The 23,981-nt window shown below is 33.7% G+C and overlaps 1 protein-coding gene across 2 annotated transcripts in view; it reads left to right on the top strand.

The window, feature by feature from the left end:
* The window catches only part of acad11 (acyl-CoA dehydrogenase family, member 11), a 110,162-nt gene that overhangs the window by 36,524 nt on the left and 49,657 nt on the right, over positions 1–23,981 (top strand). The window contains exons 12-13 of one of the 2 annotated variants that reach the window (XM_048153186.1): positions 785–892; positions 12,774–12,872. In XM_048153186.1, the coding sequence (XP_048009143.1) occupies positions 785–892; positions 12,774–12,872 (207 nt within the window). The remainder of the gene's footprint in view (positions 1–784; positions 893–12,773; positions 12,873–23,981) is intronic. The other variant, XM_048153187.1, reaches the window with a different exon arrangement.

Raw genomic sequence — 23,981 nt, 5'->3', positions numbered from 1 at the left:
ATAAACATTTACACATATTTGGAAATTGTATAGGCTACACTGCATATACTAAATGGGCTTGTAATGCATTCATACTGAAATAAATAGCACAAGTAATATAATGAATTCCAAGGATGAAGAAGTAAACTTAAAAAATATACTCAAATTTAACATTAGATACACTACAACTTCAGGATATTAAATAATGTATTTTTTAAATATACTTTCAGTGCATTGTTACAATGATCATTTCCAGCACACTGTTAAAATATGCCTCAAATATATTTTTATAAAGTGCAAATAAATACACTTTTAAAAAATAAACTGAACTTACACTTCAAGTATATTTTTCTAAAATATATTTTTTAGAAAATATACTAAAGTACAATTATTTTAAAGTGTGTTAAAAGGTGCATTGTGAAAATATGATACTAATATACTTTTTATATATTTAATGATAGTACATTTTTTGTTAGTATATTTGCAGTGTACTATAGAAAAAGGGAATATATTTAAAATACAATAAAGTATACTTTTTTTTCACTAGGGAAGTGCTGCTTAATATTTTTGTGAAAATTGTGATATGGGATTCGGGACTCTTTGTTGAATTCGCAGTTCAAAAGAACAGCATTTATGTGAAATAGAAATATTTTACAACATTATAAAAGTCTTAATCAATTTAATGCATCCTTACTGAATAAAAGTAGAATTTTTGTAAAAACAAAATTACTAGCCTTAAACTTTTGAACAGTAGTGTAAATTGTGAGTGACTTATGGTAGTATTGATGCAGTAAATTTCTAACAGACACTGGGAATATGGAAGTGCTGCACCTGTTTGGCACTGAGGAACAGAAGAGGCTATGGCTGGAGCCCTTACTGAGAGGAGACATACGGTCCTGCTTCTGTATGACAGGTGATAAGTGTAAAACTCTGTTAATTCTTTTTTTATTTTATTATGTAAACAAGAAATGTGACACTATTTACATGTTACAAATACAAAATAACAAAGGAAATCAAACATACATACTAACAAACATGATAAGTCAATTTTGATAAGTCCTGTGTATTTATAAATAAATACACTGTGCAAGTGACATGTCAGTAGGATTTTAGTACAATAATAGTTCTTCAAAGAAAGTGTTTTTTTTTTTGTTGTTTTGTTTTGTTTTGTTTTATTTCATTTCTCATATCTTTTTAGATAACTGGTATCACTCTCAAACAGGTTTAAGTAGTTTTCCAGGTCTACTTCGGTAAATGGAAAACCTTAAAGTGGTTGTTCCACATTATTAAGCATGTCACAGTTCGCATGAAATGTGGGGAGGAAAAAAGATCTTTCTGAAGATGAAAAGCATGAAATTGCAAAATACATAAAAACAACTTATATTTGGGAAAACTGAATAGAGATTGTCGAACTGACAAAAATTTTTGAAATTTAGAGCACAGAATAACCCGGTCAGATAAAGGCTTATTAAGGTAAGTTTCTGTCAGACAAATTAATTGTAATAAAAGGGCAGCTATAAAAAAGCCACTGTTGAGCAGCAAACAGGTACAGTATTTGAAGCTGCTGGTGTCTGTGGAGTCTCAGGAACCTCTCATTGCAGGCTGACAGTTGTGCATAAAGTTGCATTTAAGCCACCCCTAACCAAAGCTCACAAAGAGAAACATTTACAGTGGGTGTAGATTTATTGCTGTGGTGTTTTTGCAGCTTGGGATAGTGCGTTGTCCTGCATGAAAATCATTTTATATCAGAAGACACAATACTTATTTTTATACCATAGCATAAAATGGTCAGTAATGAAATCCTTATATCTTGTAGAACTCATTTTGACACCCTAAGAGACCCTAAAGGGACCTTCCATCTCTCTTCCCAGTGTTCTAGCATGAATAATAACCCTCCAGCTCCTTGCTGATGTCACAGTCTTGTTGGAATGGAGAGGCCATTCACCAACCATCCAGAAATCCATCCATCTGGACCATCCGTTGCAGCACAGCATTCATCAGTTAAAAAAAATATTTAAAAACAAGTCTTCATATATTTCTACACCCACTGTAAACGTTTTTTTTCTTTCTTTCTTTCTTTCTTTCTTTCTTTCTTTCTTTCTTTCTTTCTTTCTTTCTTTCTTTCTTTCTTTCTTTCTTTCTTTCTTTCTTTCTTTCTTTCTTTCTTTCTTTTATAGCTGCCCCTTTAATACAATTAGGTCTGGTTTCACAGACAGGGATTAGGTTAAGCCAGGATTAGACCTGGTTCATTTAGGACATTTAATTTTATTTAGCTTTTATAAATGTACCTTAGAAAAAACATTACTGATGTGCATCTTGAGCCAAAACAATGGCTTTTTTTGCTTTCAGTTAAAACAGCTTAAACATGCATTTTAGTCTGGAACTAGGCTTAAACCTTGTCTGTGAAACTGGGGGATAATTTGTTTGACAGAAACATCCCTTAGCCTTTATCTCACTGGGTTCTTCTGTGTTCTAAATCACTCACAAATCTTTTGACAGTTTGTCAGTATCGGAGTTGAGTTTTTGCAAAATATTAGCTGTTGCTTTTTGCACCATGTCATGCTTTTCATCGTCAGAGATCTTTCTTCCTCCCCATGTTGCATGAGAACTGTGACTTGCGGTTGTGGAACAACCTCTTTAGTAGGTTCTCAATTTACCTATGAAAACCTGCCAAACTACTTAACAAACCTGTCTTAGATTGACACCAGTTATCTGAAAAAAAAAAAAAAAAAAAAACCCATGAGAAATAAAACAAACAAACAAACAAAAAAACACTTTCTTTGATTGTCTATTGCACTAAAATACTACTCTCTCTCTCTCTCTCTCTCTCTCTCTCTCTCTCTCTCTCTCTCTCTCTCTCTCTCAATTCAATTCAATTCAATTCAATTCAATTCAATTCGGCTTTATTGGCATGACTGTGTTATGATACAATGTTGCCAAAGCAATAAACATGTAATAGGTTATACAGGTATAGACTGATAATTAAATAAAATAAAAGGAAGAAGAGAAAAAAGAAATATATATACATGCATGGCTATATTGTATATGTTATCATATAATTTAACAAGTGGTTAAAAAAACAAAAAACAACAAAAAAAACATGGTAAATAAATACAGAGAGCAGTAATGAGATTGAAAAGAAAAAGAAAGAAAAAAAAAATGAAAGGAGAGGGTTTATTCTTTGTCCCTCATAATATGACAGGAGGACACATACTCTGCTGCCAGGTGGACACACTTCTCTTTCTCTCCTAAAATATAACAAAGTTTCTCAATGTGGCTTGCTTGTTGGAATTCAGGTAGAATTTGACCAATTTGGGTGAAATATGTTTCTCTAATATTATTATATTTGCTGCACTGTGTAAGGAAATGTAGTTCATCTTCCACGACTCCATCGGAGCAGTTTGAACAGAGTCTGAGCTCTTTGGCTCTCCAGCTCTGTTTGTGTCGGCCCGTCTCTATATACAGGCTGTGGTTGCTCAGACGATACTTCGCCAGGAGCTTTCTCTGACGATATTCTTTAATTTTTATTAAGTAAGGTGCCAATTGATACTCTGTCTTTATTTTGTGAAAGTATTTTAATTTGTTTATTTGTGCTGCTTTGATCTGCCAATCATGGGTGTATTTTTCCTGGGTTCTTTGACCTATTTCTTTAATTTTTGAGAGTTTGAATTGAATTTTTGAATTTAGTTGGTGTGTTTCTACTAAATAGTGCAAGGGGTCATTCTCTGGGTGTCCTGCCCTGTATGAAAGAGCACAGTGATGGTAGGCATCTGCCTGTGAGTCTGACAGATGAAACCAGAACTTCGCTGCTCTCTTCTGGATTTCAGATAAGAGAGGGAATCTGCCCAGTTCTGCCCTGCAACCCAGGCTAGGGGCATTTCTGTGGAGACCCAGGATATTTTTGCAGAATTCGAGGTGGAAAATTTCAATAGGATTTTTGTCCCACGATTCATAGTTTAATTTAAATTTGGGGCCCCAGATTTCACAGCCGTACAAAAGAATGGGCTTGATGATGGCATCAAAAATTTTCATCCACAGTTTTATGGGTGGGTTGAATTTGAACAATGATTTTCTTATATTGTAATAAGCCCTGCGTGCCTTATCGGTCAGATCTTTCATTGCCATTTCAAATTGTCCAGAAGCTGAGATTGTGAGACCCAAATAATTATAATATGTGACATGATTGAGAAGTGTTCCCCCGATTGTAAAATTATATTTTTTGTCAGTAAGGCGAGGTTTTTTTTGGAAGATCATGATTTTGGATTTGTCCATGTTAATTGGTAAGGCCCAGTCGCTACTGTACTTCTCTAGAATTGAGAGGCTTTCATGCAGTCCTTCTTCATGAGGTGACAGCAGCAGAAGGTCGTCGGCGTACAGGAGGCATTTGATTTCTCTGCCCTCGAGGGTCAGACCAGGACAGGAGGACTTCTCAAGTGCTGATGCCAACTCATTGATATATATATTAAAGAGAGTCGGGCTGAGGCTGCAGCCTTGACGGACCCCTTTATTTTGACTGAAATAATCAGTTCGTTTGTCATTGATCTTGACACAGCATTTGTTCCCGTTGTAAATGTCCTTTATGATATCATATGTCCTTCCTCCTATTCCACTTTGGATAAGTTTTAGAAAAAGCCCATCATGCCATACAGAATCAAAGGCTTTTTTAAAATCAATGAAGCAGCCGAATATTTTTCCTTGTTTTTTTTGATGAACATATTTTTGAATTAGTGTGTGAAGTGTGTAAATGTGATTTGATGTTCTCTGATTGGGCATAAATCCAATTTGACAATTCTTTAAAATTTTGTGTTCTTGAATGAACTGAACTAATCTGTCATTAATAATGGAACAGAATAGTTTTCCGAGGTTACTGCTCACTGTGATGCCTCTGTAATTATTTGGGTCGTACTTCTCACCTTGTTTAAAAATTGGAGTTATCAAATTTTCTTTCCATATTTCAGGAAATTTTCCTGATTTTAATAACAGGTTGAACAATTTTAGAATGGCATCTTTCAGTTTGGGGCTGCTGTGTTTCAGCATCTCATTAGATATTCCATCCACGCCACAGGATTTTTTGTTTTTTAGGGATTTCATCTTGTCTGTCAGTTCATTTAATGCTATGGGCTGGTCTAAATTATTTAGCTGGTCTTTTATAGTGCGTTCCAGGTTATGTAGTTGGGAGGTCAGATGTTTTTGGCTAAGGGTTGGTTGGTTTGGTGAATAAAGATTTCCAAAATGTTCGGTCCAGATTTTAGGGTCATAGATGGGAAGGTGTTTGGCTTTTTTGGATTTGTCTAAATTGTTCCATAATTCCCAAAAACAATTTTGATCTACTGCCTCCTCAATCTTGTTTAGTTTTATTTTCGTGTGATCAGCTTTTTTCTGTATTAATAATGACTTGTACATTTTAAGGGTTTCTTGATATGTGGCTCGTATTTGTTGGTTTGCTGGGTCTCTGTGTTTTTTGTTTGATAATGAACGTAATTCTTTTCTTACTTTTTGGCATTCTTTATCAAACCAACCAGCATTAGCCATTTCTTTTTTGCTTCTATAATTCTTTCTTTTTCTCAGGGCTTTTTTGGCCACTGTAGAGAAGATTTTTGTTAACTGTTCAGTTGCTAAATTGGTTGTCGTCTTCTCTTCACTAAAAGAAGTCAATAGAAATGAGTCTATCATGTTCTGAACATTAGTGCTTTGGAGCGCAGCTTCATACTGGACAGGACTGTCTTTACTCCATATAAATTTGGGGGGGAGTGGATACAGTTTAACCTTCTGATCTGAAGATGGCAGAAGATTCACTGACCTGTTCAGACTGAGGACCGTGTGACTGTGGTCTGATAACGGTAGCTGTGGCATCACTGTGAAATAATTGATTTTATTTTGGTCTATATCTGTGATGGCGTAATCTACCGTGCTGCTGCCTAAATGTGAGCAGTAGGTAAATCGACCCAGAGAATCACCCTTTGTTCTGCCGTTAACTATATAAAGACCCAGGCTTTTGCAGAGTTGCAGGACTTGTTTTCCATGTCTGTTTATTGTGTTGTCATAATTCTGACGTGTTTTAGTATATCGTTTTTGTTGATGATTAAGTGGACCGTTTATATATTTGTCTCCATCAGAGCTGATGTAGTCCACTTCCTTCCCCGTTCTAGCATTCAGATCCCCCATTAACAGGACTGATCCTAGAGACTGAAAGTAAATGATCTCTGACTGTAGGGTTGAGAAGATGTCATCATTATAATAAGGTGACTCATATGGGGGGATATATGTTCTCTCTCTCTCTCCCTCTCTCTCTCTCAGTTCAATTCAATTTTTTTCAATTCATATTGCTTTATTGGCATGACATTTAGGTACATATTGCCAAAGCAAAGCACACACACACACACACACACACACACACACACACACACACACACACACACACACACACACACACACACACACACACACACACACACACACACACACACATATTAATAGTATTATAATATGGATGTGTTCACTCAGTACCTTTTAGTTTGTGGCAGTTATAAATATGGTGTGCTACTAAAGAGAAAGAAGGTCCTTCACCAAGTAATATTTTCAGTTTGTCAGTTTCATGGAGTGACTGGAACTCAGGGATAATATGCTGTATTTGACAGTACAGTGACTCTCTTAAGGTTGCGTGTTTATCACAGTGGAGGAGGAAGTGTGCCTCTGTCTCAACTGCCCCTGATCTGCATTCATTACAGACTCGCTCTTCTTTAGGTAACCATGTCTTCTTATGTCACCCTCTTTCTATGGCCAGCTGGTGGTCACTAAGTCTGTACTTGGTTAATAAATTCCTGTGTGTTGTATTCCTGACTGAGGTGAGATATTCATCCAGACTGTACTCTCTGTTTAGTCTAAGATAACACTGGAGATTGTTTGTTCTTTCCAATGCTGCATGTATGTCTCTTTCTCTTTACTCATAATTTCTTTAAATCTTGCAGGGTTTTGAATTGATTTTGAATGCTTTGTTTGTCAGTTCTGACACCATTGCACAAAGATGACTTTTCTGAGCACTCAGTTCTTGTGTTTTTAGTGCTTTAAAATGAAGAGTGTCCTCAGGACTAGATTTTAAGTGTATCCAGAACTTTAAAGCTCTTTTTTTTAATCATTAAATTGAGGGGAAAATGGCCTAGTTCCACTCTACAGGCGTTATTAGGTGTGTTTCTATGGACATGAAGGATGCTTTTACAGAACTCTACATGTAGACCTTCTAAAGGATGTTTGTCCCGAACCTTATGGCTGTATTTACTCGTTGGACCCCAGACCTCACTTCCATATAAGGCAATAGGCAGTATCACACTATCAAAAATCCTTGTTCAAATTCTGATTGGAATGTTTATTTTGTACATGTACATGTTTGTTTATTATTGTGTGTAGTGTGTGAATATGATCAGTGGTTCGATGTTTAAGGAGGAAGCCAATTTGCAAACTAGATTACTAGATTACCAAAAAACATTTACTCCTGATGCCGTGTTTCTGGACCAAGTATAGGGAAATGAGGCCAGGTTATTATTATGAAAGATAATGTTGAAGTTGTGTCATGCCTTTTTTCTGCCCACGTGCTGAAGTTAAGCAGCTTCTTGTTAACTGTAAAATTTAAAAACCCAATATGTTTTCCGATGGGTTAGGCTGAGTCCATTTGTATATATTTTGAAGCTGGCTGGCCAGAAAGTAGAGTAGTGGTAGAAATGTGGTGCTTCCAGTCCTCCTTGTGTTTTTAGTTTCTGTAGGGTTGTCAGTTACATTTTTCCTGTAAAATTTGGAATCATTGAGAATAAATAGTTTAATTTAGGGAGTATTGTCATTTTGATGGCTGATATTCTGCCCAAAATGGATAGTGATGCGTTCATCCAGCGTTGAAGCTCATCGTCTTGTTCTTTTGAGTAATGGAGTAAAGGTAAGTCCAAACAACTCTGACAGCCTGGGGGAAACATTAATGCCTAAGTATGTGATGTAATTGGTGCATAGGTGGTGTATGGAATGTCACATCCAAGCTGTTGGAATGTAATGAAAGAATAGAAGATTTACTCCAGTTGATTATTCAGAAATATTAGAGAATGAATCAACGAGTTTAATCCTTTCTTGTTATGATGATAGGGGATACAGTATTAAATAATCAGCGTAAAGGCTGGTTTTGTGGTGTTTGTTTGAATTCCTTTAATGCAGATGTTTTGACAACTGCTGCTAACAGTTCGATGAAAATAGTGAATAGGGGGTGGGTTGGGGGCTTGTGGGTATCCTTGTCTAGTCCCCCAGTGCAGTGTGAAGCTATGTGATATTAGTCCATTGGTGATGACAGTGGCTGAAGGTGATGTATACAGAATTTTGATCTAGTTAATAAATGTTTACATAAGATTCATTAAACAGCTGGTTGCAGCATAACATAATAGAACAGAACAGAACTCAGTGGTCTCCAGACACAGTTCACACTCAAGCCTCTCTAATGTTACACACTCATTAGCATTCGAATTATATGGAGAATTTATATTTAGGTTAATAATGAGCTCTGTTTTCAATGAATAAACGAGGGGAATAGCTGGTGGATGAGGAATACAAAATGATTTAGATTCTTCTGCTAACAGAGCAAGCTAAAAGATGGCTATAGAGTGTATGTGTGAGCACATGTGTAATGGTGATTAAAAAAAGGTGTCAAGTTTCTCAACATATACAGATGGTGTTGTAATGCCCCCAGAGTTTTCAGATGTGTTGATGTATGACAATATCCCCATTATTTCTTCCTGTGTTTGTGTGTGTTTGTGTATGTGTCATAATACAGACAATAGCTGCAATTCTTACTTGTTTCTGTAATAGATGCCAGATTTCAAATGAAATATCTACACCAGGTTATCATTTCTGCCTTGACAGCCAATCTCTTTCTGTTTTTCACCAGCAAAGAAATAGAGATTATCCTCTACCACCTTTTTGACTTCAAGGTTCCCTATTGTCCACAACAATATTTGAAGCCACCCCCACCCTTTTTAATTTACAAACGCAAGGATTGTCTATAGATTAAATTATGTAACGCAAGGATTGTCTATAGATTAAATTATGTACAGTACAGTCCAAAAGTTTGGAACCACTAAGATTTTTAATGTTTTTAAAAGAAGTTTCGTCTGCTCACCAAGGCTACATTTATTTAATTAAAAATACAGTAAAAAACAGTAATATTGTGAAATATTATTACAATTTAAAATAACTGTTTTCTATTTGAATATATTTCACAAAGTAATTTATTCCTGTGATCAAAGCTGAATTTTCAGCATCGTTACTCCAGTCTTCAGTGTCACATGATCCTTCAGAAATCATTCTAATACGCTGATCTGCTGCTCAAAAAACATTTAATGTGTACAATTGTACAAAATATTTGTGTACAATATTTTTTTTCAGGATTATTTGATGAATAGAAAGTTCAAAAGAACAGTGTTTATCTGAAATCTAATCTTTTGTAACATTATAAATGTCTTTACTGCCACTTTTGATTGATTTAATGCATCCTTGCTGAATAAAAGTATTCATTTCTTTAATTTCTTTTCAAAAAAATAAAAATAAAAATTCTTACTGACCCCAAACTTTTGAACGGTAGTGTATAATGCTACAGAAGCTTTGTATTTCAGATAAATGCTGTTCTTTTGAACTTTCTATTCATCAAGGAATCCTGAAAAAAAAAAGTACACAACTGTTTTCAACATTGAAAATAATCATAAATGTTTATTGAGCAGCAGATCAGCATATTAGAATGATTTCTGAAGGATCATGTGACACTGAAGACTGGAGTAACGATGCTGAAAATTCAGCTTTGCATCACAGGAATAAATTACTTTGTCAAATATATTTAAACAGTACACAGTTATTTTAAATTGTAATAATATTTCACAATATTACTGTTTTTTACTGTATTTTTAATTAAATAAATGTAGCCTTGGTGAGCAGACGAAACTTCTTTTAAAAACATTAAAAATCTTAGTGGTTCCAAACTTTTGGACTGTACTGTAACTAAAATAATTATAATTAATATTAAAATAATTAAGGCCTGGTTTCACAAACAGGGTTTAGACTAAGCCAGGCCTTTGTTCAACTAGGGCATTTAAGTAGTTTTTATAAACGTGCCCTAGAAAAAAAATCCTGGTGTGTGCATCTTGCGACAAAACAGTGGCACTGACATATTTTAAGATCTATCAGTGCAAGTTGCTTTCATTTAAAACAGCTCAAACATGCATTTTTGTATAGGACTAGCTTAAGCCTTGTCTGTGAAACCGGGGGTAAGTGTCAGAAGTTTTAATAGGTGGTAGGGCTGCACGATTAATTGCATGAGAGTAGTTTGCGGACAAGCTACGCAATATCGCGTTCATAATCGCAGATGAATCGCCTTCGATTATGAACGCGATATTGTGTAGCTTGTCCGCGAACTACGGCTCTGTATATTAAGTGCCGCTCCATTTGAAAGCAGGTGATGGACATTTACCGCTAATCACAGAACCGGCTTTACTGATGAGACACGCATGACAATCGCATGCGATTAATCGTGCAGCCCTAATAGGTGGGGGAAAAAAAAAATCAAGAAAAATGAATATTTATTTTAAAATTGCCCGTGGAGTTTTAAGATATTATTTTACATGACTTTTTTAGGTCTAGAAATCATACTTTTAAAAATTAGGCTCTCTCATATATACAGGTTTTCTAAGACTGTGTGAATCCTGGTTCTTCATAGACAAATGGGGGGTGAATTAAAATAATGATTTTGTTAGATGTTTTAGCTTATTTTAAAGCTTGTTTTGTTAAAGCTTTTATTTTTAGGGCTGTCAATAATAAAGTTAACTTCTGCTATTAATATTTTATTTTAAACGCATTAAAATATTTAACACAATTAATGCAACATCCATTTTTTTCCTGGCATCTTTTAGCTATTGTTACAGTGTATGGTGTCATTATCTGATTTCTGCTTACCAGTTCTATGAAGCAAGAGACAGTGGCTGACTGAGGATGGTCCGCATGTAGGCCTGTGCTATGATCAGCCAATCATTCATTCAAGCAAAAGAAAAATACATTGATTATACATTGATTCATAACGCTCCGAAGCTTTATGAAGCATTGTTTTGAAATCGGCCATCACTAAATAAGTCGTTATTTTTTTTTTTTTGTTGTTGGCGCTCAAAAAATATTCTCGTCGCTTTATAATATTAATATTGAACCACTGTACTCACATGAACCGATTTAAATATGTTTTTAGTACCTTTATGGATCTTGAGAGAGGAAGTGTCCATTGCTCCCTATGGAGGCCTCACGGAGCTATCGCATTTCAACTAAAATATCTTAATTTGTGTTCTGAAGATTAACAAAGGTCTTACGGGTGTGGAACACCATGAGAGTAAATAATAAATGACAGAATTTTCATTTTTTTGGTGAACTAACCCTTTAAGTTTTAAATTAATTGTCAGGGTTCTGTCACCTTGGTCTAGTTTGTTTCTTGGTTTTGTGACACAGCCCTGACACTCCCGTATTGTTTTCATAAATGTTTGAAATTTATATTAGTTAGGCTATAGGTTAGGCTATTAGTTGTGGTATAAAAATTGGAAAAAGAAATTGTGGCATTTTACCTATGATGTAAAATGTTGGTGCATAGCAACCTTATTTATTAAAATACAGTAGGTCAAAAAGATTTTGTTTTTGTTTTTTTTGTTCATTTAAATTAAAAGCTGTTATCTTTTTTAAAGCCTATTAAATGTTTAAAAAATATGGCTTTCAATTATACTGAATGGCTGTAATTATTCATCTGATCCCCAGAAACTGAAAAAGAAATTCATTTAATAGAGACATCAGTATTGGTATTGGTGATACTGGCCTTCATTCATGGTATTAAACAAATATTTAAAATATACCATCTTTGTTGTTTCTACATTAATTTGGAGATTCAATGTGAAATTAATTATTACAATATAAAAGTATATTACAAATTTTAATGTTACACTGTAAAAATTATGTGCCATCTTCAAAAAATATGGTAACAATATTACACATGATATTTTTGAGTAGTTTTTATAGTTTGATTTCTTCAATGGAATCTACCTGAATAAATCAAATTTCCTTAATAAAATATACACACTATTTTTAATAATCACCTTAATTTTTTAATGAAAATTACAAGACCCTTAATTGTGATCAATTAAATTTGCGATTTAATTAGTTATTAAAAAAAAAAAAAGATTTACAGCACAACTATTTTTACTAAGTAACTTTAACAAGTGTAATTTTACTAAGTAATTGCTAAGTCATCTTAAGGGCCCTCTTTGAAGTTTGCTAAGGCTCCTTTGTGGGCCCTTGCTCCCTGGTTGAGAACCAATGCCTTACTGGCTACCAGCCAAACCTTGACCATTTGGTTCACACAGTAGCAAAAATATAACCAAAAAAAATAACTCTTTTGTTAATGTGCATCTTTAAAAACACTTTCCCCCAGTTTCACAGACAAGGCTTAAGCTAGTCCTAGACTAAAATGCATGTTTGAGCTGTTCTAACTGAAAGTAACTTGTACTGGCATACCTTAAAATATGTCAGTGGCATTGTTTTTTCTCAAGATGCACACCAGTATTGTTTTTTTTTTTTTTTTTTTTTTAGTGTAAGTTTATAAAAGCTACTTAAATGCCCTAATTGAACTAAGGCCTAATCTTGGCTTAGGCTAAGCCCTGTCTGTGAAATTCCTTCACTGCTTATTTTTTTTCTAAAATAATTTTCATTACTGAACCTGATACTCTGTCTTGTTTTGTTTATCCTAGAGCCAGATGTTGCTTCAAGCGATGCCACAAACATGGAGTGCACCCTTCACCAAGACAAAGACCATTTTATCATTAACGGCAAAAAGTGGTGGAGCAGTGGTAAGTGTGTGAATGTCACAGAATGAGATTGAAAGTAGGAGGGGAGAGGAAATATTTTGTTTGTCAGTTGTCAATAAATTGAATTTAGATTTTTTTTTTTTAGGATTTCTCCCCTGTGGAGACTAAACACGTTAAAAGAAACACTAAACAGCAGGAGTTCCGATTTCTTAGCCTTAGTATTTTAACCATTCTCTTACCACAAAAGACATAAAGAAATATATCACCAGAATGATTCATCCCACAAAACGACCATGTTCGTCCAAATCTTCATGATGACTGGCATGACATTTAAAAACCATTTAAGATGTTTACACAAACCAGCTATGCACAATCTGTGAACGATAAACACAGACTTGGGGAACTCAAAGCAATCGCAACGGGTGGCAAAGCAGAAACAGACCCATTAGTCAAAGTTCTCGCCTCACAGCTTCAGAGAGCTAGAACTGAGCCATGAGGATAAGCCTGCCGTGATCTCTTCCTGCCTTTGACAAGATTCAGGAAAAGTCAAATTTTGAAGGATTTTCCCACTGTAAATGACTCCACTGTTAAAGTTCCAGTTTGAGGCTTGTCTTTTACCTCATTTCATGAGGTAATCATGAGTCATTTTCAAACTGAATCAGTTTAAATGAACAGTCTGCCCTTTTAGCTGTATACTCGTACTCTCTGGCTTTCATTTTCATTCGTATTTTCTAGGAGAGCTAACCACAGGTATGCATAATTGCATTTTGTTGATGTGTTGAATCACACTTGTTTGACACAAAGATTAAAAATAAACTTTGTAATGAAAGGCACTTTTACCATTTACTTCGGTGAGATAACATCAATGATCAGGGTTTAAAATTAAATTTCTTCCTGTTTACTATGCCGAAGGTTGTTTTTTTTGTTTTTTTAATCTGTATGGAATGTTTGCTTTGCTTTGGTATTTGTCTCTTAGACATTCTCCCCTGTAGAACATTCCAGATGGTTCTAGCTGTGGGTCTTTGTGGTTTCAGGGCCTCCTGAATTAAACATCCTCAAAGCACTACAAAGGACCAAAGGCCTGTTGTTCTCTGTATCATCATACCTAATTAACTCCATAAAGTCTGAAATGACTTTAAACTGCTTTTTAAAAGAACTTCCCTTTGCAAAATCCTACATTACACTTTAAGTCAACAAAAACCAAAACTGATCTTGTTAACTCCCTTAGTGTAATGCATATCCTCAATATGAGATATTTAATATAAAGTTTTGTTTTTGTAAACATTCATCAAAATGTAATTGATTTTTAGCTGATTTTACCAAACCCTAAGGTTAATTTATTAATTAATGTTATAATTGTTAGAGGTTGAAAACTTTATTAAAAAATATGCATATACTGCACACATGCATATACAGTCGTGGTCAAAAGATTACACACTGCTTGCAGAATCTGCAACATGTTAATTATTTTAACAAAATAAGATTTATTTTAATACAAAATGCATGTTATTTTTTATTTAGTACTGTCATGAATAAGATATTTTATAAAATAAAAGTTGAATTTATAAGCAGTTAAACTGCTCAATGTTCTTCAGAAAAATCCCTCTTTGTTTTTCTAGCATATTTTGCATATTTGCACCCTTTCCAGCAGTGACTGTATAATTTTGAAAACTTTTGAACCGGATGATGTGTACATTTTTCTTATTTTGTTTAAAGGTCCTGTTTTTTGTTTTTTTTGTTTTAGTATTGCTCTTAAGAAGCTACAGAAGATACCTATGTTTCCCATAAGACAAAATAATGGATGGATGGATGGATGGATGGATGGATGGATGGATGGATGGATGGATAGATAGATAGATAGATAGATAGATAGATAGATAGATAGATAGATAGATAGATAGATAGATAGATAGATAGATAGATAGATAGATAGATAGATAGATAGATAGATAGATAGATAGATAGATAGATAGAATCAAGTTTCTGATGGTACTTGATGAAAGGTAAATCTACTAATACAATTTTTATTTTATTTTTTTATTTTGTTGCATGTCTCTGCATCAACACTACTATTCCACATGCCTGCTAAAAGCCCCTGGTATATACTTTCACATGAAACTACATTTTGTTACCTCATAAATCCTGTTGCTCAGAAATAACATCTAATGCCAAACATTGTGGATTGTAAAGTTCACGGGTGGTCGGTTGATAGTTATGGGAAATATATCTTCAGATATGAATAGTGACAAGTTGTGAGATCTTTTTATCTGATCTGACTTGTCACCATAGTTGTTTTGTGTCTCTCTCAGGAGTTTTAAAAACCTCTGATTAGCGTATGTCGAAACAGTGATCTTTGTGTCATAGGGATTCAAGCTTTCCAGTGCAATCTCTTGTCCTGTTAAACTCATGCAGATGTACAGATTCATCAGTACAAAGTGTAAATTCTAAGTATGACAAATCCAAATCATTTGGTTACAAGATGAGCCTGTTGTGTGTAAGAGCTCCATATCTCCCGTTTTTGAAGATGTACAGATGGTGTTTTCCACTACTATCATAAACCACCATCAGTTCTGGGGATTGCTAAGCATATCTTTATTGTTAACACATGTGGAGTAAATTTCAGACAGTTATCATAGACAGTTTGGTGTAATGGCATTCAATGTCCAAACACTTTTCACCTAGGAGACTCCGGCAAGTATGGCTAATTTTGTTATGTGGGAAAAACTTCAAGATTGGATTGAAAAGTATTGTTTTATTCATAAACCTCTTGTTTTTCATGTCATCGTCTTGCTGGAAGGGTACTTGTTTTTTAAATGATGGAATGATTTTAGTTCCGTTGGTTTTCCTGGGCACATTTGCAGTATGCAGACATAAAACGCATTCAATTAAAGCAGAATGTATTGACTAGGAACATGAGTGTTTGGTTTATGCAGTTTGTTTGCATTTACATGCATTAATACTGGATTTCGTTGGATGATTTTTGGATATTAATTTTTGGTTTATTCATACTGTGTACTTTATCTACTCCATATATTCACTGTGTACTTTATAGATAAAAATGTCTTGGTATACTCTGATCTTACTTGTACTGGATTCCTGGTGTTAAGCAGTTGTTTCACTTCTCTCTATAAATTGTTGTTGACTGATGGTTGAAATCGAAAACAATTATTAAATAAACTGTGGCGTCATCTGCGGGACACCCTGAGCATTTTAGCCATGGTTTAAAGTACCAAATGTGAGTCAAAATTGGGGTTGAAACGGTGTTACTACATTTGCCTCTTAACTTTTTAAACCTTTTTATAATACATTTTGACAGTGCATAGTTGTGAGAATGTGATATGGCTTAGTGCGATCATCATATTGCAACGGTTGTGTGTATATGTGTATATATATATATATATATATATATATATATATATAATCTCACTGGCGTGCAGATATATATAAGCTGCGAATGCTCTGCATACCCAAGCCATTCGTGGACTCAACAATTAATATTAACATTATGAATTACTATTAAATCCTATGTTTAAGGTGTACCATAAAGCCAACATGATTGGTAATGCGTATGTAGCTGTCCGTAATTTATTTATTTGCCAAACGACAGTAATTTTCTTTAAATCTGCCAGTTACAGAGACTTCCAGGTAAGCTGATCTACAGCAGCTTTTGCGCCTTCGCACTTTTGTTATGGAACGTCATCATTGTCCCGCGTTCTCATTGGTTTTCTGGCTTATGGTGGATATCATGGCAGGATAAGCTGTGAGCAGATCGCTCACCCAAGAGGAAAAATGAACTACTGCTTCTCAATCTCGATCTCAATCACATTGTATTTGATACAAAACTGACTTGACTTAACCAAATGGGGGAAAAATCATAACTAAAACTATTTTCATAGTATTTCATTTTCTCCATAGGGATTTTTTTTTTTAATGAAAACTTATAAATTGTTTAAGACAGTCCTACTGTAACTAGGCCTATCAGAGGATGTTAATCGATAGTCATCAGTTTGCATAATTTCAACTTATTTTTTTAAAGAATACTGATATTTGTATTTATTATAGCCTACTTATATTAATTACATTTTATTTTTTTATTTATAATAGGCTGCTAACACTAATTATGTTATACTTATTTTTAATTATTAATTTAAAAAGTACTTCTGGCATACATTTAAATTGACGCCATAGTGTTTTTTATTTGTCATGTCCGATTTAGATCTTTAGATTAGTGTCCTAAACTGATATGATTAAAGGTGAAGTATGTAAAAAATAAAAAAAAATAAAATGTAAACAAGCTCTTTGCTGTTGCACATACTATACAATGTGAATTCTGAAACCTTTTTTTGCTGTTTTTTTTTTTTTATTATTTATTTTTTTTGTTTTTTTTATTGTGTTAGTTTGAAATCTGTTAGAACTCTTTATTTTTCTGTTGACTTTTATGAAAAGATTTTTAATGAAGTAATGCCTGATTTAGTTTGTCTTTAAAAAAAAAAAAAAAAAAAGTTCTCGCCATGAATATAGCCAAGGTAGCTTGCATGGCGTTAAATCATAAACAAACAAACAAACAAACAAACAAACAAACAATTTGGCTTCACAACAAATTCTTTGCAAGTGCTATGTTTGAGTTACTTATCATTTTCATTTGGGAATGCAACGTGCACCAACCGTCCTCCAGAATTTCATAATGAGAATCGTTTATAAATCTGTTGTCAACAAAGAGAAGCGTTAAGGTCTCCCTCTGGTTTTCCACCAAAATACACTCAGTGGTTTAACTTTTGAAAGCAAAGAAAATTCTTGGGTTTCCAAAAGGCACCCATAAATGTTGTTATTGTAATTTTACTGTTATGTAAAACATAATAAAATAACATAATAAAAATTGTTGTTAATAATAATAATAATTTTGTTAATACATTTATTATAACATATATTGTATTACAATGTAATATTGATCTATTTATTATTATTGTTATTATTATTATTATTATTATTACTAAATACTCTATAAAAAAGTTTTTTTTAGTTTTACAGAATAGTTTTTTTTTTTTTTTTTATAATAATTATGCTGGGCTTGGGGGTCAGGTTTTCCTTCTTTTTTGTCTTAGCTGATCACGTGCCTGCTTTTAAAAAGTCACAATGTACACTTAAAATCTCTGGAATCGCACATCCAGGACACCAATTTTTATCAAGTCGTAAAAGTTGAATTACTGTCTGAGCATCTGAGATTTTGATTTTTTTTTTTTTTTTTTTTGGTAGGATTAGGGGCCTAACAGTAGGATTGTTAAATTTGATGTCACACATCTTTTCTGGGTCCAAATCAGATAACAAAGTCTATTTTAGGTTTTTGTGTTCAAAATGACCTAAAAGTATGACATTACCTACCATTATCAATGTATTTTGAGTTGGTCAATGGGCTGCTGTCTTAAGACTTGCATTATCACCCATGAGACTCAACAGTTTTGTAGTTTCTACAGGAAATGTTTACAAATTTCATCAAAACAAATTTCATCCCTGCCTAATTCCATGTATTCCAATGGTCAGTACAGTCTTTTGTCATCGCTAGTTGTGTTAAAATATTTTTTGTGTCCTCCTCATAGTACTCTTTACTCTTCCTGTCATTGTTTTCTGAATGAACCTTCTGTACGTTTTAGACATTAACTCATCACTATGAGCAAAAACAGAACCAGACAGCTGTCATCTTTACCCTTGGCCTTCTCCTCTCTTCTCTTTCAACCATTCTCATATCCTTTTCTTCTGCGACTTCCGCTACATCCACAAAGCCACAAAAATGAGAAGGCTGAGCTAGCTGCCCTCTAAATGTTTTTTTGTCTCCCCCCCACCCCCACATTTTTTCCTCTTTTCCTTCTTTTCACTTTTCTCTCGGGATAGACAATTTCCTTTGGTAGCTCCCAGACCTATGGTGAGGTTTATGCATATCTGGTGGTATTGAACTTTAACTTTTCACAGCTCCTTTACTCGTTCATGATTGTGTGCAATGGTTTCCAGACCACCATTACCGTCACGGGAAAGAATAGGCCCAAGGAGCCCTGCAGCTTAGTGCTTCCATGTGCATGCTGAAGCCTCTAGCATGACTTAATTGGTGAGGGCAGTGCGGTTCTTTTGAGAGTGGTAGTTACTGATTAGTGGAAAGGGAAAAAAATGGAGAAAAGGGATGGGGGCTTCATAGTGCAGAACAGAAGACAAAACTGTTTGACAAAAAATTAGGGTTGTTAAAAATGTAATCCAATTAATTTCTTATAAAATTACATGGTGGTTAATCAAATTATTAACAAATATTAACAAAAGTAAATGTGTCTTTGTATACGCAATAATGAATAAATTATATTTTTATATTTTTTATATTTAAATTATATACTACAAATATTTTACATATTTATACTGTATATTTAATATATATTAATATGTTCAATATTATATTTTTATAAAAAAATATTATAATTATAAAATAATGTATAAATTAATTAGAAATATTTTAATAACAGCTATTATTAATATTAAATATATCTCATAATTTAATTATATTGTTATATAATTTTAAATTATATATTATATAATTAGACAAAGTAGTAGTATTATTATATTTTACAAAATAATTAAGTGTTCCAATTTCCTTGAAGAGGTCATTGTACTATAGAACATCCTGTATATTTTAGAACGCAAAGGCCTGGTTTCACAGACTGGTCTTGGATTAAACCAGGATTAGGGTTTAGTTCAATAAGGACATTTAAGTAGCCTTTATAAATGTGCCTTTGAAAAAAAAACATTATTGGTGTGCATCTTCAGACGAAAAAAAAAAAAAAATGGAACTGACATATTTTAAGATATGTCAGTGCAAGTTGCAAACAGCTCAAACATGCATTTTAGTCTGAGACTCATCTTAAGTCTTGTCTGTGAAACTGGGGGAAAAATTCCTTGTTAGTCCAAAAACAGCTTTTATTGAAACCAAGCTGCTAAAATGACTCATTTCAGATTTTGTCTCAGTATGACATCATAGTGTGACAAAAGACCACCTCTGCAGAAGATCAACACCTACTTCTGCATCATTTGCTCATGTAGTAGGTGGTGAGTGAATACGAGAGAGGCACAAATGCAGGATTACTCAAGCAATAAAATGATAGAGATGCCTCTGAGGATTACAAGATGTTGTGCAGTGCTAAATTGTGGAAAAGTCTTTGCATTGCCTTCCTTGGTCCTAACATTAGGCAAGTTTGTATGAAATATATTTTTAAAAAAGTTCCAGATTGCATCAGTAAGACACTGTTCGTTTGTTCGCTTCATTTTTACTGAGGATGTGTTTTTAAACAAAACTTAGTTTGATACAGGCTTTTCAGAGAGACTGAAAATAAAAGATGATGCATTGCCAACTATATTGGGTTTGACAGTAAGTTATATTTTTTTTACCATGTGTCACTATTGCTTTGGATGTTACAGATCATTTGATATGTACTTGCTTTACTTTCACTTTATTGAAAATGATGAACAACAGTGTGACAAACGATATGGTACATTCATTAATAATTCACTGCAACAACTCAAACCACTTTGAGTTATCCTTTGTCAACTATAACTGTGGTAACTCCAAGTACTTAAACTTCATTTCCACAAACAAGACTTAAAGCATATGTAATACATGTTACATGGATACATGTTTCACAATTGGGCAAATGTTTCAGCAATGTAATGAGAGAAACACCTTTCTGTATATTTTTTGTTTAAACACTAATATAATGTAATAACTACCTCACAAATACATAAGGAATAAATTTAAATAAATTATTAATTACCATGCTGTGGCAGAATGAAGTATCCTTGGTATTTGAGGTCTAGGTTCGTTGGGTTCATCTGATTTGGTATCAGAATTTCACTGGTTGCCATTTTTTCAGCATCAGAAGTTTTCAAAACAGTTCCATATGTTCCAACGGCAGGGACATTGAAAATTATTCTAATATGCAAAACTGTTACTCAATCATAGCAGTGGGCATTTACTTCCAAGTAGGGGCGTAGCACCAAATATTGGGCCCCGGGCACAGAACCAAGGGGTGTAGCCATTATTTTAGAAGTGAGGTGGAAAGAAATGTAATACCAGACCTTTGTCTAACTGACAGATTTGTTTTTTTTCATTACCTTTTGCTTTTAATTGTGTTAGATCAAATACACTGCTATATATACACTGCTACATATATAAACTTATATATATATATATATATATATATATATATATATATATATATATATATATATATATATATATATATATATATATGTACCTGTATATATATATATGTACCTATACACACACACACACACACATATATACATATATATATATATATATATATATATATATATATATATATATATATATATATATATATATATATATATATATATATATATATATATATATATACATACATACAGTACAGTCCAAAAGTTTGGAACCACTAAGATTTTTAATGTTTTTAAAAGAAGTTTCGTCTGCTCACAAAGGCTACATTTATTTAATTAAAAATACAGTAAAAAAACAGTAATATTGTGAAATATTATTACAATTTAAAATAACTGTTTTATATTTGAATATATTTCACAAAGTAATTTATTCCTGTGATGGCAAAGCTGAATTTTCAGCATCATTACTCCAGTCTTCAGTGTCACATGATCCTTCAGAAATCATTCTAATATGCTGATCTGCTGCTCAAGAAACATTTAATGTGTACAATTGTACAAAATATTTGTGTACAACATTTTTTTTCAGGATTATTTGATGAATAGAAAGTTCAAAAGAACAGTGTTTAACATTATAAATGTCTTTACTGCCACTTTTGATTGATTTAATGCATCCTTGCTGAATAAAAGTATTCATTTCTTTAATTTCTTTTCAAAAAAATAAAAATGAAAATTCTTACTGACCCCAAACTTTTGAATGGTAGTGTATAATGCTACAGAAGCTTTGTATTTCAGATAAATGCTGTTCTTTTGAACTTTCTATTCATCAAGGAATCCTGAAAAAAAAAGTACACAAATAGTACACAGTTATTTTAAATTGTAATAATATTTCACAATATTACTGTTTTTTACTGTATTTTTAATTAAATAAATGTAGCCTTGGTGAGCAGACGAAACTTCTTTTAAAAACATTAAAAATCTTAGTGGTTCCAAACTTTTGGACTGTACTGTATATATATATATATATATATATATATATATATATATATATATATGTATATATATATATATATGTATATATATATATATATATATATATATATAAAAGTCTAAGGCACGTCAGTATTTTCACCCCCAAAAAAGGTTTTAAGCCAGTTATTTACAAACCCGATTCCAAAAAAGTTGGGACACTGTACAAATTGTGAATAAAAAAGGAATGCAATAATTTACAAATCTCATAAACTTATATTTTATTCACAATAGAATATACTGTAGATGACATATCAAATGTTGAAAGTGAGACATTTTGAAATGTCATGCCAAATATTGGCTCATTTTGGATTTGACGAGAGCTACACATTCCAAAAAAGTTGGGACAGGTAGCAATAAGAGGCTGGAAAAGTTAAATGTACATATAAGGAACAGCTGGAGGACCAATTTGCAACTTATTAGGTCAATTGGCAACATAATTGGGTATAAAAAGAGCCTCTCAGAGTGGCAGTGACTCTCAGAAGTCAAGATGGGCAGAGGATCACCTATTCACCCAATGCTGCGGCGAAAAATAGTGGAGCAATATCAGAAAGGAGTTTCTCAGAGAAAAATTGCAAAGAGTTTGAAGTTGGAACAATCTCTGTGCATAAGGGTCAAGGCCGGAAAACCATACTAGATGCCCGTGATCTTCGGGCCCTTAGACGGCACTGCATCACATACAGGAATGCTACTGTAATGGAAATCACAACATGGGCTCAGGAATACTTCCAGAAAACACAATCCACCGTGCCATTTGCCGTTGCCGGCTAAAACTCTAAAAAGCCATATCTAAACATGATCCAGAAGCGCAGGCGTTTTCTCTGGGCCAAGGCTCATTTAAAATCCACTGTGCCAAAGTGGAAAACTGTTCTGTGGTCAGACAAATCAAAATTTGAAGTTCTTTTTGGAAAACTGGGACGCCATGTCATCCGGACTATAGAGGACAAGGACAACCCAATTTGTTATCAGCGCTTAGTTCAGAAGCCTGCATCTCTGATGGTATGGGGTTGCATGAGTGCGTGTGGCATGGGCAGCTTACAGATCTGGAAAGGCACCATCAATGCTGAAAGGTATATCCTAGTTCTAGAACAACATATGCTCCCATCCAGACATCGTCTCTTTCAGGGAAGACCTTGCATTTTCCAACATGACAATGCCAGACCACATACTGCATCAATTACAACATCATGGCTGCGTAGAAGAAGGATCCGGGTACTGAAATGACCAGCCTGCAGTCCAGATCTTTCACCCATAGAAAACATTTGCTGCATCATAAAGAGGAAGATGCGACAAAGAAGACCTAAGACAGATGAGCAACTAGAAGCCTGTATTAGAGAAGAATTGAACAATATTCCTATTCCTAAACTTGAGCAACTTGTCTCCTCAGTCCCCAGACGTTTGCAGACTGTTATAAAAAGAAGAGGGATGCCACACAATGGTAAACATGGCCTTGTCCCAACTTTTTTGAGATGTGTTGATGCCATGAAATTTAAAATCAACTTATTTTTCCCTTACAATTATACATTTTCTCAGTTTAAACATTTGATGTGTCATCTATGTTGTATTCTGAATAAAATATTGAAATTTGAAACTTCCACATCATTGCATTCTGTTTTTATTCACAATTTGTACAGTGTCCCAACTTTTTTGGAATCGGGTTTGTATATCTTTTGCTGTATTGTGTCAATGGGAAATATCCGTTCACATTTCCAAACATTCATTTTGCCATTAATTGTAATAATCCAGTGAGATTTTTGAATACACAAGGAGTCTGACAACAGCCAGTGCTCCACACAGTGATCTGATCTCACCATCATCGAATCCGCCTGTGATTACATGAAGAAACAGATGAAACTGAGACAAACTAAATCCAGGAGAACTGTGGCCGTGTCTCTAAGATGCTTGAAGAAACCTGCCTGCAAAGATACAGTACTGTGA

The sequence above is a fragment of the Megalobrama amblycephala genome, linkage group LG13 (assembly GCF_018812025.1).
Source record: "Megalobrama amblycephala isolate DHTTF-2021 linkage group LG13, ASM1881202v1, whole genome shotgun sequence".
NCBI lineage: Eukaryota > Metazoa > Chordata > Actinopteri > Cypriniformes > Xenocyprididae > Megalobrama > Megalobrama amblycephala.
Note: the sequence above shows the minus strand (reverse complement) of the source record. Positions and strands in the feature narration are given on the sequence as shown.